The sequence below is a fragment of the Rhipicephalus sanguineus genome, chromosome 7 (genome assembly GCF_013339695.2).
Source record: "Rhipicephalus sanguineus isolate Rsan-2018 chromosome 7, BIME_Rsan_1.4, whole genome shotgun sequence".
Classification (NCBI taxonomy): Eukaryota; Metazoa; Arthropoda; class Arachnida; order Ixodida; family Ixodidae; genus Rhipicephalus; species Rhipicephalus sanguineus.
Genome location: NC_051182.1, coordinates 143,343,803 through 143,361,237, shown reverse-complemented (window position 1 = coordinate 143,361,237; position 17,435 = coordinate 143,343,803). Strand labels below are relative to the sequence as shown.

Below are 17,435 nucleotides of genomic sequence, written 5' to 3'. Positions count from 1 at the left end.
ATTATTATTATTATTATTGAGAAGAGTAATTGTCATGAGAACACTAGGCAGACTAACGCAAGCAGCCTAGCGTAAGACTGCAGTGCATTCTTGTTAATGGAATCTCAAGGGTCCTTAACAACGAAAAAAAAACTTGGAGGATGCTTGAGCTTCACTTTTAAGAGTAGAACGCGATAGCGTAATCGGACCGTGTTCGTATCGCCTTCCCAATTGCCGGCTTCGCTTCACTTCTCGGTCGACACCTAAACCATGCCGCAAGGAAAGGCAAAGTGCGGACGTGCACCCGCTGCCATATCCATGCATGCGGCGCAACAAAACACGGAAAGTGCACCCGTTGGCTTTTTGCGGCATCTCGCGAGTTTTTGTCAAGCCACTGAGAACCTCCGAGATGTGCGTACCACCAACGCTAAATGGTGTATATAAATAGCTCGCCGTTAGTATGCTAGCGGATGTGTGCATGGTGGACAAGCAGGTAAACGCATTGCTCCACAGAGCAAGGGGTCACAGGTTCGAATCTCCAATACCACTAGAACCGAATATTTTTTTATTATTTCTTTATTAGCATCTATCTAGAATTTTTGCTCATGGACAACGCTGCTTTTCACTCCACAACCAAAGACACCAACGCCACCGACACCGGCATTTCTGCGAAATGAGCTCTTTAACACTATCACGTTAAAATTCAGGAGCCCTTGCCCTGTCAGGAAAGCAGGGACAAGCAAAGCTTGGCGTGTGCATGCCTGACGTAATACTTTCCTTTTTATCACGCTGCACAATGCTCCCTTCTAACTGTTTCCTTCCCGCATGCCGGGAATCGGACAGTCATTCACGTGCTTTGCAGTGCAACACTTCAGTTGTTGAACAGTGAAATGTTCCACCGTGAAATGACTAGTCACCTCAATAGATGATCAGATTGCCGTAACAGACTTAAATACTGCATAGCACAGATTCGGCGCAGGACAGAGAAGAAGAACACCGATGCACAGAACAAGCGTTCTTTCTTTCTTTGTACTGTGTTGAATCCGCGCTATATCCAGTTTTTAGGACCATGAGCCAAGAAGCCCAGCAACAAATTTTTGCTATGCCGCAACAGAAACTGCTGATCGCTGACAAGCCCGCAACAGAGAGCATCAGTTTTTGAAAAATGGCGCATATAAATACACACGTGACTGGCACACTTTCGACGGCTGCGTGTCTGTATGCTCGCCGGCACTGGGCTTTTCACGTACGTCACCACCACTGAATTCTGTGAGTTATGTAAGCTCTGCCTAAAAATGTGCTCCAATGAACAGGATTTCCACTTAAGCAGAAAGGTGTGCAGATGCGCAGCACTGTCTGTCATTAAAAGCGTTGACACATAATCTTATTCGCCTAGATTTGATCACAGAATGAGAAACTGCATGAACAGGTACTTTGTTGTTTCCCCTCTGGCACGTCCTTTGTTTCCGTGCTATGGAGTGATGCATTGCTTAAATGAAATCGCGACAGCAGCTGTGACTAGATTAAAAAAAAGAAACGGGCTACTTTCACATTGAAGCATTTCCAAGAGCAGTACTTGCTAGTCCGAACGTGGCTTTTTGCCGTGCATAAAGACGTAGTATGCTATGGCAATGGAGCAAAGGCTATATGTGACTAGCGTGGTGGTCGAGACCAGGAATCCGTCCTCCAGGCATCCGACGGGCACCTCTGCCGTTAAGTGATTTATCTGCAACAGAAAGGGTTTGTCATTCATTAAACAGCTGCAAAACAGAATTGAACAGCAAGCCTTCATGTAGAACTTGTGCTGCACAAACCGTTTCAGTGAGTCTTAATTGTAAGTCCTTTGTTGTAAGGCTTTCAGTTTCAAAAGCCGTGTTTACCATATGCTGAATACCTAACTGCCATTACCGCAACTAAAAGTTCATTTTTGTGACTTCACAATGACACACTCTGCAGCTTCAAAAATATGTCTCTACTCGATTAATAGCCCCTTTCATAGATAGTGTACTTACCAACAGCGTTAACAGAAATACAAACAGATGACATATCACGATGCTTATTACATATGATTACCTGGTGTGATTATATATGATGTGTAATCACTACGTTTCGTCAGGCACGTTGGCAAGGGGGGGGCCCGGGGGGCCCGGGCCCCCCCCAAAATTCGTCCAGCCTTTTATGTTCCCGTGCATTTCTTTTTTTCTTTTTGTCATGACAAGACTTTCTTTCGAATAATTAGTCCTTGGGCCCCCCCCCGAAAAAAAATCCTGGCTACGTGCCTGCGTTTCGTAATCTGAATTAAGCCACTGTTACAAGTGCAGGTTATCTGGGAATCAGACCAGCACACTGAAGTAATTTCAGAATCGTTCACATTTAAACTTGTACTGACAGTACATAACATAAATGTCCATTTGTCAAACAGCATGCCAGTGTGTCGTTGCGATTTTGCAATGGCTAGTAGGAAACTTACATTAGCAACTTGCAGTTGCTTCCAGGGGCATAAGCGCTCCATGTTGGCTGCATCGCAGGGTAGAAGATGTATATCTTCGCACGTGTCTGGGAAGTCTGTGCAATGGATGAATGAGATGGAACTCTTATCAAAACATGATAGACACAAATTCGTTCAAGACACATTACAAACCCAGGACTTTCTGTGGTCAGTGGCCACAGAAACCAGTGGGCAACTGATACGCATGTCACATCACGCCTGTGACAAACGCTTGTGTAACGTCATGCTTGTGACAATGGACATTGCAAAGCCATTGTAAGCACTGGATGCTCATGGATATTGTAAAGCCTTCATGCTTCGGCACGTTGCTTGTGATACTTAAAGGGGCCCTGCAACGCTTTTTCGTCTGCATTCTGCATCGCTGGAGTGCGTGTAGTGCTGAATACTGAGATGAATGCAAAAAGATTTATCGAAATCGGTGCACAGTAATGGAAGTTATTAGCCTTTAAACTTCAAAACCCCAGTAGACAACGAGAAAAAAGCGTTCCCTTTCGCATTTCACTCTCCAACTGACGTCAAAGGCCGGTTCCAATCAGCGCGCACATCTTACAGAGACATACCGGACGACTCACCTCGTGGTGGCCGTTGTGCAGCGCTCCTAGCGTCGTTTCGCAATCGTTTTCAAATTTTTCACATTTAAAAACAAAAATCCTACTGTATCAGAGGAAGTATAGAGTGCTTTTATAATTTTTAGCACACAATAGTGTGGCCTATTTGTGATCATATGAATATTACCTGCGACTTGTCGGGTCAAACCAATCAAAACGCACGGCCAATGTCGTCACTCCCATGTGATGAAGCATCACTTCCGATGACAAGAATAGCCATTGTGTGTTGCTCTAGTCTAAAAAAAATGTGGTTTCTCCGTTGAAATAAAATTATAACAGCTTTGTTTCTGGCGTTGCTACTCGCACAACGATATTGGTGCGTTTCACAGTTCAAGAAGAAGCGATTAAAATTACACGCTTAATTTGTGTCGCAGGGCCCCTTTAATGTTTTATCAGTGTGTAGCCACAGAAAAGCTTTCATTTCAACTTGAGATTGTAGTATGCAAAATAAATGTTTGTATCCTTTCCAGTGATGCTAGAGGCAGAAGGCTAGGAGCTTATAGATTGATGTCCACTGCAAATGAAAGATGGCCTTTGCAGTGGCACTGCATCTGATGAAACATCCTAAGCTTCTGATGCAACGTTTATGAAAGGGATTAAACATTTCAGTTTGAAATCTGTTGCATGGATTACATGAAAAAAAATGGCAACACATTTAAAACAGTAGTTCTTGAAAGTTCTACGTTTTCAGGTGCTGCCATGCCAGCCGATTTTATGGAGTTCAAATCTCACTGAATGTATGGAATTGAATGTTCAAGTTATACGGGGCCATTTAAGCTTTCTTCGGTCATCTTTGAACATAGTTGGACTGAAACAAATGTCATGCTTAAAGCTAGGGAGAAAATTGCATGAAATGCTTGATGCTAGGAATTTCTCACTGCTTGCCCATTTATATACTGCTCGTTCATGTCGTTTTCTACTCGAGTCATGAATAAAGCAGCCCCAAATATGTATGCTTCCACACTTAAACCACAATAAAATAACGCAAGTTAGCTGCATTACTTGTACAGAAGGTCCACTGGTATTTTAAAGTGCCGGTGCTGACAGTGACGGTTGTAGCGGCTAAAGGAGAATTTTTTTATTATTTTTTTATTTTTCATTTTTTTAATTTTTAAAGGGACTTGTTTCTTTGTTAGACATAGCCGAATGAAAGCACAGAGGACATTAGTTGTTGTTTTTAACTGTAGTGTAATAATTTCAGAGGAGTTAAAAGTGGTCGAAAAAGCACCCTTTCTGTCGGTGGTATCCGAACCCACAACCTTTGCAGCCTTGACTAAGAGTGGCGCTGACTAAACCTCCCGGAGATTACACACACAGAATTACCCAACAAAGTGGACGGGGAAGCGTCTTCCGTCGTAGCTCGACTGGTAGAGCATCGGATGTGTAATTCGAAGGTTGTGGGATCGGACCCCACTGACGAAAAAGTGCTCTTTCGTCCACTTTAACTCCTCTGAAATTGTTACGCTACAGTTAAAGACATTAAAATAATGTCTCCTATGCTTTCCTTGGCTCAAAAAATTAAGGCAGCTTTGCACTAGTGGTGCCAAGCCTGCAGGAAGCGCAGAGCTGGGCAGCCTGCCTTGTTTCTTGTTATTTTTCTATTTCTGTCTGTCTTTTTCTATCTTTTTTTGTCTCTGTTTATCTCTATTTCTGTCTTCATCTATTTCTTTGTCTTTCTATCTTTCTTTCTCCTTTCTTCCCTTTCCTTCTCTCGCTCACTTCCTCTTTCTCTCTCCTTCTTTGATTCTCTTTTTTTCTGTATTGCTCTCTTCTTTTCTATATCTTTTTTGTGTCTGTTTCTTTCTCTCTATTTCTCTTTCTTTCTCTCTCTCTCTCTGTACTCGTCCTCTCGCCCATCAGAGTTATTGCATCCCATGCTGGACAAATCAGCACAGTGAGCGAAGAGGACGAAGAGAGCACGCACCTGTTCAAGATGGTGATAGCTTTCTGTTTGCTCTGCATGGACTAACAATTGGCTTAATCAGCTCCGCTGTTAATTGTCTGTTGGATTCATTTACATACTTGAGCAGGCAGCGCAAAAAGAACGAAGACACAAGCAAGGAGCAGAGACACGAGACGAGCGATTGTGTCTTCCGTCTTATCGTCATCCTCGTCTTTCCAGCGCATCCACTTCATCGGCTTGTGTCTTCATTTTTTTGCGCTACCTGCTTAAGTGTGCAATCTTACAAACTCACCCAGATTTCAGTTCTTGTAAGCTGGATTCATTTAGTTGTAACACTAGTGACAGTGCCAGTGTGACATTAGCGAGTGGAGCGTAGATGCGACACAAACCTAAGTCTGGGTGCCTGAAGTACATGGACGGTGGGTGCAGCGTCACTTTGGCGAAGGGACCGTCGGCGATACAGCTCTGCGCCTTGTGGTACCGCATGTGGACGGGCAGCGCTGCCAGCGCGGAGGTCTCGTTCAACGGCAAGAAGGCGAAGACGCTGTGTCCACTTGCCTGATGGGCCATTTCTTCCACGTCCACCTTGCCGCGAACTCCGAACTGTGCGGGATGAGACGTTAAATTGCATGGCTTTGCACACTAGCTTACATCCTTTGTCCTGGCAGCTTATCGTAGTCTGTGCTTTCCACTGCTTTGTTTTTAGTCCCGTCTTGAAGGAACGTTGTAGTGTTTGGTTCGCATCATTCAATAAATTGATTGGAACTGTTTACCTAGTTCCCATTTAGTTGCAAAAAGATCATGAAACCAGTCATAGATGTCTGCAGCAGCCTTACGATTGACCCTCCAATGGCAAAATGGCATACTATGGTGATGTTTTTTTTTTCTTCTACAAACCAGGTGAGCAAAAGTGCCTAGCAGGTAATGAAAGCCATGGAGCAAGTAAATGTGGTCAGTCCAATTGCAGGATCCAAGGAAATACAAAGCAGCAACGTGTGCAATTAAAGTGTTATCTGTGTGTTGTTAAGTTAAAAACAAAGATAGCATAATTTGACATAAATTCACATTTACAGTGACAAAAGATATGATTTGTGCAATTACATGGGGTGTTGATCGAGCTAATTAGTTGATTAATTGCACCTTTGCATTTCAACCCAAGCTGGAATGAACACACATAAACCAACACACATGTAAATTCAGTATAACTTTAAGATGAAGCGCAAACAGGACGTGTGTGCTGCATCCAGTGCGCATGTGCATCATCACTTACATGAAAGTGAACACTGCGTGTGGGCCTGCAATCGCATTCCACAAATTATTCAACACCACTATAATTGTTCATTGAGAGATGAACGTTTAATGAAAGCAAGAGCATGCGAAGTCAGTGCTCGTATTATGCTCGAATGCATGCGCAAATTTTGCGCTTGAGACAGCATGTTAATAACTACGAATTCTCCAAGCTTCACGCATCACTGGAAGCTGGCTTCCCCACACACACGAAGTGCATGATGGCAGCGTGTACTTCAGTTGACTTGGCCCGTAGGCACGTTTGGACGAAATAAAGCACGGTGGTGGTCATGATTGGTTTACAGAACTTACCGTGGCATCACTGTCGTCTAGAAGCCGCAGTTGGTAAGCGTCAACATAGGCGCCCGACGGTATCGCTTCCACAAGCAGCAGCGTTGGGGGCCGTCCCTTGACTTTGAGTCGGTTTCGCGAGTGGATCACAGTTTGCAGCTCCCTTAAAAAGCAAACACGAAAAGATCGGCGTACACAAAACGATCGATCTCTCCTTCATCGCATTAAACTGCTTCTCAGCAACCACTGCAAGCCACGAAAGAAAGGTCCGTACCTGTGGTAGCCCGTCAGAGCTAGGTTTCTTTCAACGATTATGTCCGGTTCCTCTTTGCAAAGCTTAGCGCCATTGCTCGCTTTCGCCTTGTTGGCGGCCGCGTTGGCTTCGAGCGCAGAGATGAGCGCTAGCGCTAGAGCTAAACGCAAGCTGAAACCCATCAGCTCATTCAGGTCAATTCAGATCGAAATATCAACAGTGCAAAAGCGACATGAAGCAGCCGATTTTTTTGTGTATACTTTCACGGGCACCTGGTGGCATTGAGTGTAAGCTAAGAAGGCTTCGTCCAATCGACGACGTCGCTTGGAATGGCGGAAAATTTGAAAGTTTCGTTTTCTTGGGTTCAGCGAAGCGAATGTGGAGTGGTCTGGGGTGGTCCGAAACATGCGGTTCTGCGGGTCTTCATAATACAGGGGGACAAGTTACACAGGAAACATTGAAAAGAGATCGTGCTAAAGTGAGGTTATTCCTGCCCATACGCATATCGCTGGTGTAGTTCGCAAATAATGCGTGTGACATCGTTCAGGGAACGAGTACACATTTCAACAATAAACTTCTCTACCTTAGATCCCTTAGATTCGTTACCGGTGACTTTCTTATCAGTATGGGCGCGCACGTATGCATTTTACGTTGTTTTATCAACCAGGCGCAATGTTTCGCCATGTCGTTCGGATGCGCAGTTTGCGCGTGCGCACAACCTTATTATATATCTTTAAAATCCATATACTATTATTATTTTTTTTTTGCAGATAGTTAGAGTGGGTGTGTCTTGCTTCAATGGGCGTGAACATCACGCTATATAACAAGGAGTTGAGCGCAACGCGTCCGTTTGCTGAAGTCGGTTGTGACCATCACATGTAAGTGCGATTCCGCTGCGGATGTGTGGGCGGTGTTATGTACACCGTGGTTCTTAACGGATAGAGGCTTAATTATTCCTGAAGGTTATTGGAATAGCTGGGCTAAGCAATTTAACGCTGGCACTTACTTTTTTTCCCTCCGATTCTACCATGCAGGGTCACAATGCAGGTACTTAAATGGGCGCTGCCGCTACTTATTCTTACGCTCGCCTACGCTGTCGACGCCTCCACGCCAGATGAACGCCTCGAAGACTATTTCAAGCAAAAACTTGACGACTTCAAGATAAAGCTTCACGAAGCCTTCGAAAAGGCCAGACTGCAGCGCCACAAGCGAAGTGTTGTGGCTCCGGACAGTCCTGACTACGGCGGTAAGTTTCGATTTCGTACGAAGCTTTCTTTTGCTGCGCACGTCCGCACGTATCGAACTTTGTACATGACCATGGGAGTCTGTGGGTTCACTGTTGGCCGCAGTCTTGCCTCAAGACCACCTTCGCGTCATCGGTACGAAGCCGGTGGACCTGGGAATCCGTCTCGGCAACGTGTCCTGCTGGGAGCCCGCGTACGTCGCGGGCGCGACGTTCCTCGTAGTCGCGACACGGACCGGACAAGTCGAGCTGTTACGATGGGCCAGCGGTCGTTACGCTCCGTTCGCTGGAATGGCCACAAGTTTGACGACTGTCAAAGTCAAGGTACGCTTTTTTCTTGTCAAAACCGTGTGTGGCCGGCACCCTTTAGTTGGCATGCACGCTTAGCTGGATCCGGAAAGATTTGTTTCGTTTCGTGCGTTGTACCGGTTATACGCGCTGTCTTTATGGAAGCATTGCCGACCTGTAAACTCTTCACTTTGTATGCGACCCAGCGAGCGGTAATATTCTGACCTAACGTATTTATACTACCCGTTGACTAGCGCTGGCTAACCTAAGAAGCCCTTCACCTGCGAAAGACGGTCATGCTAGCTGGTTTCCGCTCGAACCGTATGTACTTCTTCTCGGCTAAATCTAAACATCAAGTTTGGATGAGCATGCCATGTCAGAATCCCTGACGAAGTTCACCAGGACGTTCAAGTTTCCGACCTAAAAGCAGCGACACAAACGTGGGTCTGTATGCGGAAAGTCGGCCATCTGTCAAACACTCGAGAACTGTTTGACGTCATCAAAATGAGCAAGCGCTATTGGACAGAGCATTATGCATATTTGTGGGAGAGAGAGTGATTGCTGGGGGCGGAGCTGACGTTCTTTCTTATGTTGTAACCGAATATAATGTTGGCTAACTATATCTCCATGATTATGTGATTAGTCATAAAGCTGTGATGCAGCAACAATCTTCCAGTTATTCTAGCATGGCGGACTCAAATTAACACCTACGCTCCGTTAGCTATGTGCATTTTTGCTCTTGCAACACTTTTTTTTTTGCAGGCATTTGTGTACGGAGACCAGTTGTGGATTGTGTGCCTACATCAGAGACACGGTGGGAGAGACCATTTTGTGCGTCTGTACTTGCTTCAAGGTGAAAACCTGGTCACCAAGCAGACCGTTGAACTGGGCGGGGAATCGGACATCGACATGGTTCGCGGTGCTTCCGCCCACTATCTCGTCACGTGCGTGTTCCGAACCTACTCTGGTTCTGGTACGTCGTACAATGGGAAGCTCGTGTAAGTTTTGATACATTGATCTTTCGATTAGCATATGGAACTTCTCATCTAGCTGAAATGACACCTGGTGTTAGCTTAAATTCCTGGCTCCTGCCTTCTTCGCGTACTAAGCATTGGTCAAATAGTTATGTTTAATGCGTCATTACATAATGTACAGCCCCTGCAGGCTGAAATGCGACATCAACTTTTTTTAGTATGACTGCTGTGAGCAACTGCTCGAGAAAACTTCATGTGGCTGCAAATCTGGCCAAAAGGGTACAGTGCTGGCTCTGATGCAAGTGTCGCCGATATGACGTATGAACCAAAAATGCTGGAAATGAAAGTATGTGCATTAGTTAGCCCGAAATTTTCACATTTCAATCCTTCAGCCAGCCAGAAAACAAAATTTAACATGTGTTGTTGTTGCAGGAGTTCACTGCGCACGCAATCATTCTTGCCGTGCTGTGCTCAACAATTCCACCGTTGTTCCCCGACCTACCGGCTTAAAAGTTTCTTGCAGCACTTGTCTCATAAATTCAAAGTGTGCCGTTTTCATCGATTGCAACAGCTACTTTATGTTCTCTTCTAGCACTCTCTGGTAAGATTACCCTCAAGTTCTTTTCATTTTCTTGTGCAGACTTTACCAATGGAAGAACACGCAGTTTGACGCAGTGTCGCAGCACTCGGTCATAGGGGCAAAATCTGTCGTTGCTTGGAGTATGGATGGACCCCTCTACATCGCTGTAGCTCAACAGAGAGACAATGCCGGTGAACTTTTCCTGGGGTCTCCTGTATTCATCTACAATCAGCGTTAGTATGCTTCGAGCTCTTCAACAGCTGTGAACTTGTTGTATGTGCGTGCATGTGAGAAGCAAGAAACCTTCAGGCAAACATTGGAAAGGCAATAGTGTATAAACACATAGTATGCACATAGCAAAAAATGCACTGATTGACGACTGAAGCCTTTATTAAGCAAAGAATATTTATATATTTCAAGTATGTATAGACTAGCCCAAGCCTTGACTGTGTTGCAATTTACTTCAGGCACAACTTTCTTGCTCCTGAATTTTATCGTAACTCATTTGACAGCGAAAAGCAGTATTGCGTATTCCTTATTCACCATAAACAATGTCTCTGCAGCTGCATTTTGAACATTCTTGCACGACAAACTCGTGAGGGAACTCTAAACTTAGCGTGAAAAGGTGAAATTTGTAGTTGCTCGACGTTCCGTTCTACGAAATTATACCTTCAATTCGAAAGGTATTTGGTACATGTGCTCATGTCACAATCAAATTTGCACATCTGTTTGCTATTTCTTGAAACCTAATCCAGTGCTCCTCTTGTATACCTGATCGGCATGCCCTTTTTCGAATTTGCATTGGCGGTTATCTTTCGCATTCTGCTTTTCGTTCCAGGTCATCAAAATGCAATACCTGTTTCGGAAGCAACAGTATTTTTAGATTTCAAGAGTACCTTATCCTGTTTTTTTTTTCCCCTCTGTTAGGTCGGGAACACGAGCTCAGCTTTGTGCAGGTGATCAGGTTTTGGCAAGCCTTAAAGGTGAACCACTTCACTGTTGCTGGCATCCACTACCTGACTTTTCTGACTCGGCAAGGGGTCTTCCTCTACTGGTATGCTGGTAAGCCCATTACTACCATCAACTGTCTGCCATTGTTCTTGGCTGGCGATTTCTTTCAGAGCAGGGTGTAAATACAATTTGATTGACTTCGTTTGTCTGATGTAGGTGATCAGTTCCTGGAATGGCAGACCCTTCTAAACACTGAGGGTGCGGAGGACGTTTCGATCTTCACTCTGCCAAATGGAGAAGCTGCCATAGCAGTTGTGCGAAGGGTAAGACTGTTTTCACAGGGAACTCAAGAGATCGCTCATGGTATTCTTGTACAGTTAAACATCGTTTACTTCCAGCATTTTGCTGCCATCATTTTCTTGTTTCTTTTTTCTTTCTTTACTTTCTTGTGGTGTATTAGCTACGTGCAGATTTGGCCGCTTGGGACATTTATCTGAGCAACTAGGTAATATAGCGCATGAGAATTGTTAGTTATTTCATCTTAGTCAAGGTTTATCTGATAATATAAGCCTTGTCATTCTTGTGGTCTGCTATACATTCTGGACGTTAAGAGGGAGAATCTGATGGGCCCAATTTTCATTTGTCGCAACATGAAACAAGCTGACAAAGCGTAGTGGAAATCTTTTCATTCGAAGTGTAGGGATAAGATAGCTTATGAAGAATGTACGACTTGCTGCCTCTGGGAATCGTACCTCTGCATTATTCGTAATTAATCGCAAGTAGCTTCACTCATGGTCTTCGTGGCTTTATTTATCTGCTGCCTTCATATGGTTACCTAATCCTTGATTCTAGTTTTACTAGTATTCATTAAATTGATATTTTTGAATAGCTGTTTAATGGACTATTCACTCTCCACAAGCGATTGTACAATCTTCCGCAAGCCTTCAGCGGTGCAGCTCGTTATGTTACATTTGTGTTTTCAGGATGAGGTGATGTTTTTCCTGGAGACGGAGTCCTCGACTTACAACTGCACATTCACCCTGAAGATGTCCGGCATGTCCCTCTCGAGCGTGGTGTTCCAGTTTATCGAAGGCCAGTACTTCATGTTCGCGACCCAGGCAGTGCCCTCTGCTCCCCAGCCACCCCTGCAACTGGTTCTTCAGAAGTACAGCTTCGGTGAGAGTGCTGCACGGTTTAGTAGTAGTACTTGAGTACAATTGAGGCAGCCAAACTCTTGGAGTATTCATTGTCTAGATTGGCTGGACTTCATTTCATGCGAGAGCCTATGGCATGGTTCTGACTAATCCTTCCGTACATAAGTAAATTTCTGGCCTTGTTGCGTAGTGCCCATGAGCAAAAGGTCTGTGAACGCACTTTATGCGAAATGTGATGTGCAGTGTCGTTATGGACTCGACGTGCACTGTATTAAGGCTTTCAATTATTCTTCTACGCAGTTGCCCAAGGGAAGCCAGATCCTCTTCTCGACTGCCTTCACAACCTGGAGAACTCCCTCGGTAGGCGGCAGGCTCACGTGGACCACCTTGCCGCAAACATCGGGCGCGTGTGGACGTCTAACGGGCAGAGGCCACTCGCCACAGAGCTGATAGTCATAGACGGTCCTGTCAAAGTCACCGGATCGGTCACCGCACCAAAGGGCGTGATTGTTCCCCAAGCCCAGAGGGTCCCCACGGTCACCCCGGACGACGTCTCACGGCAAACGAACGACATTTGGAAAGACGTTGCTAGAATGGAAAACGAATTGAAGGGCGTCGTGTTCAAGTCGGTCCCGCAGACGATTCAAGGTTACATTCTTTTTTTTCTGGTGGTCACAATGGTTAATGCCATCTCACTTGACTCAAATTTAACGAAGCATTTCATTCTCGAGTTTTCAAGTACCGTTAGCTGAACTAATGAACTTTCCTAAACGGAGAACCGAAGCGACTACTGTCCAGCACTCTCTTGCAGCGTTGTCTAGCAACATTCTTAAGCAATGAACATATACTGCCTTTGCATCTTTTTTGGGACGTTAAACCCCAGATATTATTATTATGCCTTTGCATCTTGTGTGACTAAAGGAATGTACTTTCAAACTTTCTTGGACACTAGTCTCATTAAAATACCTTAGTTCATTTAGTTTCGTGATGTTTTCTTTTCATTCTGTAGGTCTCCTAGTGTGCATCACTTCATTTTTTATTAAACCTATCTGAAGTATCATGCTAGATGTACCACCGGGAAAACATTTCCAGGGTTCATAATTTCTCTCTGCAAGATGGTGGTTAGATTTTGGCTTCCTCAGCAACGAGACATCCACAGGCGACGTTTAACTCGTTAGTCTCTCTCCTTGCTAGTTTTCTTTCTGGGTTTGGGATATAGCGTACTACTAGTGTACCATTTAATGAATGAATGAATGTTTTAAGCCTACAGAACTTTCATGAATTGCTGTGGCACCTTGTTTGCATTTATTCTTGAATATCTCCCTTGCTTCATTTTTACCTCTACAGGAAACCTAAAGTTCGACAAACCAGTCAGTTCGTCAACATTCAACGCTGCTCAGCTTGTGGACACGACGTTGAACGGTGTTCCACTCGTCGACCTGCTGAGGAACACCCTCAAGGCGACTGGCGACCAGGTCATCGACGTTCCGGTGTCGTTCAACGACCTCTACGTGAACAACCTGAATGCTCACACAATCAACGGAATCAACATTTCGGGTGAGTTGATCAAGTTTAAATTTATAGATGAACTGTTAAAAGCTCAACTGGACAGTTTTGTGTTTGGAAAATGATTCCGATGCAACTCTACTTCTCTGCACACTGCTTACTGTGTACTAATCTAAAGTGTTGCTTATAATGAAGCTGCAATATGTTAACAGCATACAAACCTGGGATAGCTTGGTTCATGCTTGAAATGGAACGGTGCAAAAAATATATATATATATGCAAAGGAAAAGCCAACAGCATTTGTTTTAACATGCATTGCAGTCTAGTTTTTGTATGTTTGTGCTCGGAGATTAAACAAAATTGATTTGCTAATCGGTTCCATGGTTAATCTTTTCTTCTGAATTGGTCTTTTATGCTATTACTTATCAGACAAGATATCAAAATACGGCATCTTGCCTTGGGTCTTTATTCTTGGTATATGCTCACTTTTCTGGTGTTCTTCATGGTTTGTTTAAATTTTGTGAGAAAGTAACCTCTTATTCTGCTTGCATACTTCAGTAAGCAACGGAACAACTGATGCACGTGCTTAGAGTGCCGCGTTTATCACAGAAATTGACATATTTAATGCTACAATCTTCTTCATTTGCCACAACATTCAGACGTCATGTTGACAAACAAGGACCAGCTCGTCACCGGCAACCTCAAGTTCGGCCATGTCTCGCTGACCGACCTGAACATCCAGAGGGGCCATGCAATCAATGGCATCGATCCAGAAAAAATAGTCACGACAAACACTCCACAGGTCATTCGCGGGAGGAAAGAGTTCGCAAGGCTGCGCGTCCCCGGCGACCTCAAGGTTACCACGACGACAAACAATGCAAGTGCCCAATTACTGTGCAATGTAGTTTACTGTAACATACCGTTTATGCGACTTGCGGACCCCGTAATGTTGGTGAATCACTGGATTATGTGTCGCACTGTGCTTTTTCATAGTGATTAGTATTTACTTACGGATAAGGTTAGCTGTACTTCATAGCTTTAGTTGTGTAAGTGCCCTTGCAGGTACTGTTGATGTTATGTCAAAACGATGGGATTAATGCTTCTACAAAACTGCTTCAACAGCTCGCTAGAGTGAGCCATTATTCATTCAGGAGTAAATCAAAGCTGCAGACGTAAATCCACGATGGAATTGTCATATTGGACAGTTGCTGCAATCTGCCTCCTTGTCTGTCGTGGAGCATTTGCTCCACGAAACTTCCTGCTGCTTTATTTTATTGCTGCAATGAACACACTTGTCCGACAATACATTTGTTAACTGAAAAGAATGCGTAGTCGTGTTAATTTGAAAAAAGGTGCTAAAGTGGATACTTGAAAGCTTGTGCCTGGTGCTGATAGCACTCTGTGCACAAAGTGAGTTATATTGTATTTCCACTCTCAATTTATGTATGTCCCTCGGCACACAATACTTCTTTTTGCAAGGAGGCCTAGAGCGTGCAATGAAATGCCTCGGTGGATTGAAGAGTTTCAGTTTAGGGCTGCACAATGTACTTTTTCAGTCTTTAGTTTGTGTCGCTTTGGCATAAAATCTGCAGGTACAACAAAGCCAGCATTGCCTTCATTGGCCAGATTCGTAACCATGTTATGCGGGTCTCTAGCACATGCAGGTATTGGTTGTTGCCCTTGAAGCTTTAGTTTCATTGTATGAGTGCTCTACTTTGAAACAAGTATGAAAACTTCCAACGGCTCTCTCCTCCAGAAAGACCTGTCAGCATTTGTTGCTCAGCTGGTCCCCCTGCAAGGTGTCACAACGGTGACCGGAGAGTGGACGTTCCAGGCTCCCCTGACCGTCGGGTCCGCACTTGCCCTGAAAAACCCGATCAACGGACTTTACAGCGTTGCCAAGCTGTACGCCGAGGCAGTTGATAAGCACAGCCACCAGACCATCCGTGGTAGGTTTTCCTTCTGCAGCTGTGCATGCTCGCCCCCTTTGTTCTGTGTTTCCGTCGAGCCGCTTGCTAGTTCCGGCAGCTAGCGATTTCTGTAGTATTGCGAGCTACAATTCAACTTGCTGACCTAGTACCACAGTGTACACACTTGCATTACCATAGGATTCAGTGAATGCAGAGTTCGTTTCGTCCAGCACTAGAACCTTGGTGGTGGTGATATTTCGCTAGTTCTTTTTTAGTTCACAATCTTTCATTCATTGACTTTCTTGAATGCAGATAATCATGAAAGTTTTGAAAATTTAACATAATTAGGTGCAACATGTTTTTCTAGAGCACCATTTTTTAACATTAACTCTACATCCAAGCCAACTTGCACCTGGTAAAAGAACATTTGTGTGTGTCACAACAAAAAGATAAAAATGTGAACATAAATATGCAATCTCTTTCATGTCTGGTTTATGCCCTAATTTGTTCTTTGTAGTTTGTAGTGCATACACGAAGTATTGTGTAGTTCAATACCTCGTGTATAATCTTACATCTTTCACAATCGTTAATCGGAAGAGTTTTTATTTATGCATTCACAATTTCGTACGCTTTTCAGGGCCAAAGACTTACCAGGCACCTGTCGTGATCCACGGAAACGCTGAAGTTGCCGGCACCCTGAATGGCATCCGTCCCAGTCACGACTTGGTCACGTTGCACACTCCTCAGAACATTGCGGGCACCTGGATCGTCAAGGATGAGATTCACTTCAAGCGTAACCTCGACGCTGGCACGGTCAACGGCTTGGATATCGCCAGGGACGCCGTGCTCCGAAGCAAGGGACCGCAGGTGCTCTTCGGACGAAAGGTCTTCGACGCGGACGTCGTGGTCACCAGGGACATCGCCATGACTCCCGGGAGCACAATCGACGGCGTCGATCCATCCGAGCTCGGCCGGACGCCGGGCCTCGAGACTGTGTACAACACCGCGGTGAACATAGAGTCGATGATAGTCATTGGGAACGTGGTTGCGCAGAAGGGCATCAACGACCACATGGTGCGTGATCTGCTGAACCTGATATGGCTGAAGTCTGCTGACCAGGCAAGTGTGAACTTTATTATTCGCTACTTGGGCATACTGCACATACAGTCGCGTTCAATAAGACTTGCGACATGCTGCCTGTGGTCAAAGCAGCATCAACATTGCATGGCGGTGTCAACATAAAAAAAAACAATCTGCGATGTAAAAACGGTTTGGGCTACTGGTATTTCCAAAAAACAGATTTTGCATTTTCTGGTGTTACAGTATAGGCTTGGTGCCCCATGGCCACAGTGTTGCAATCGTATTGAGCGCAGCTGTACATAAACCAGAAGACTGCTGCTGTACGAGATGTAGTGTAGGCTATTGAACAAGCATGCTGTTGCTTTGAATGATTCTCTGTATAAATGCATAAGATTCCCAAGCATTTGCTTTGGTGATGTGTGGTATATAGTTCAATACAGAAGCCACTGTTGTAGCCTGTGCAAATAAGCACATTTCGAGACACCCAAATCTTGATGAATGCAACCATAACAAAGTTTTAAGTTTTTTTTTTCATACTGATGAATGAGATGGCACTTTATTGTAAACTAAAATGTGCATAGTTATGGCAACGTTATGCAAAACATTCGCTGTTTGATAACTTAGTCTTCTTGTAGTTACCACTACGACTGCATGCTGGCCATCAATGCTGCTGTGAAGTGCAGCTTCACAGCAACGCTTGTAGGGTTTCCGGGAAGCCTCATCTAAAGTGGAAGCCGGCATTTAAATCTAACTGCTGTTGTAAACTTGTGAAACTCGGAAAAAGCATTTCTGAACACTCTTGTGTCATACGGGATCTGAAACCAGTTAACACTGTTTAGAGTAACCAGTTCTTATTCTGCAGGACGAACTTATTGATTCCGCTTGCCTTCTTTTGAGTCGATGGTTAGCTGACCTTATC

General features: G+C 44.5%; 2 protein-coding genes across 2 annotated transcripts; one reads left to right on the top strand and one right to left on the bottom strand.

Moving 5' to 3' along the window:
- Nucleotides 1-598: 598 nt before the first annotated feature.
- On the bottom strand, nucleotides 599-7,186 carry LOC119400128 (phosphatidylinositol-glycan biosynthesis class X protein). The gene is made up of 5 exons (XM_037667090.2): nucleotides 6,852-7,186; nucleotides 6,599-6,740; nucleotides 5,389-5,602; nucleotides 2,450-2,544; nucleotides 599-1,705 (listed from the first exon to the last, which is right to left on the bottom strand). Exons 1-5 carry the CDS (start codon nucleotides 7,010-7,012, stop codon nucleotides 1,559-1,561), a joined length of 759 nt encoding a protein of 252 aa, XP_037523018.1. The 5' UTR covers nucleotides 7,013-7,186; the 3' UTR covers nucleotides 599-1,558.
- A 438-nt stretch (nucleotides 7,187-7,624) lies between these two features.
- LOC125759156 (uncharacterized) lies at nucleotides 7,625-17,242 on the top strand. The gene is made up of 14 exons (XM_049417534.1): nucleotides 7,625-7,708; nucleotides 7,865-8,076; nucleotides 8,180-8,397; nucleotides 9,124-9,359; nucleotides 9,976-10,148; nucleotides 10,843-10,977; nucleotides 11,083-11,189; nucleotides 11,850-12,042; nucleotides 12,321-12,668; nucleotides 13,368-13,577; nucleotides 14,186-14,403; nucleotides 15,283-15,475; nucleotides 16,074-16,555; nucleotides 17,141-17,242. The coding sequence occupies exons 1-14, from the start codon at nucleotides 7,629-7,631 to the stop codon at nucleotides 17,240-17,242; spliced, it is 2,907 nt and encodes a 968-aa protein (XP_049273491.1). The 5' UTR covers nucleotides 7,625-7,628.
- The last annotated feature ends 193 nt before the right edge of the window (nucleotides 17,243-17,435 follow it).

Coding starts and splice junctions, on each gene's coding strand:
- LOC119400128 (XM_037667090.2), bottom strand. CDS start 7,012: ATGGGTTTCAGCTTGCGTTTAGCTCTAGCGCTAGCGCTCATCTCTGCG. Junction 6,741..6,851: donor GCTCTGACGGGCTACCACAG/GTACGGACCTTT, acceptor TTGCTTTTTAAG/GGAGCTGCAAACTGTGATCC. Junction 2,545..5,388: donor CTTCAGGCACCCAGACTTAG/GTTTGTGTCGCA, acceptor TCCATTGCACAG/ACTTCCCAGACACGTGCGAA.
- LOC125759156 (XM_049417534.1), top strand. CDS start 7,629: ATGGGCGTGAACATCACGCTATATAACAAGGAGTTGAGCGCAACGCGT. Junction 9,360..9,975: donor TCGTACAATGGGAAGCTCGT/GTAAGTTTTGAT, acceptor TTTCTTGTGCAG/ACTTTACCAATGGAAGAACA. Junction 12,043..12,320: donor TCTTCAGAAGTACAGCTTCG/GTGAGAGTGCTG, acceptor TCTTCTACGCAG/TTGCCCAAGGGAAGCCAGAT.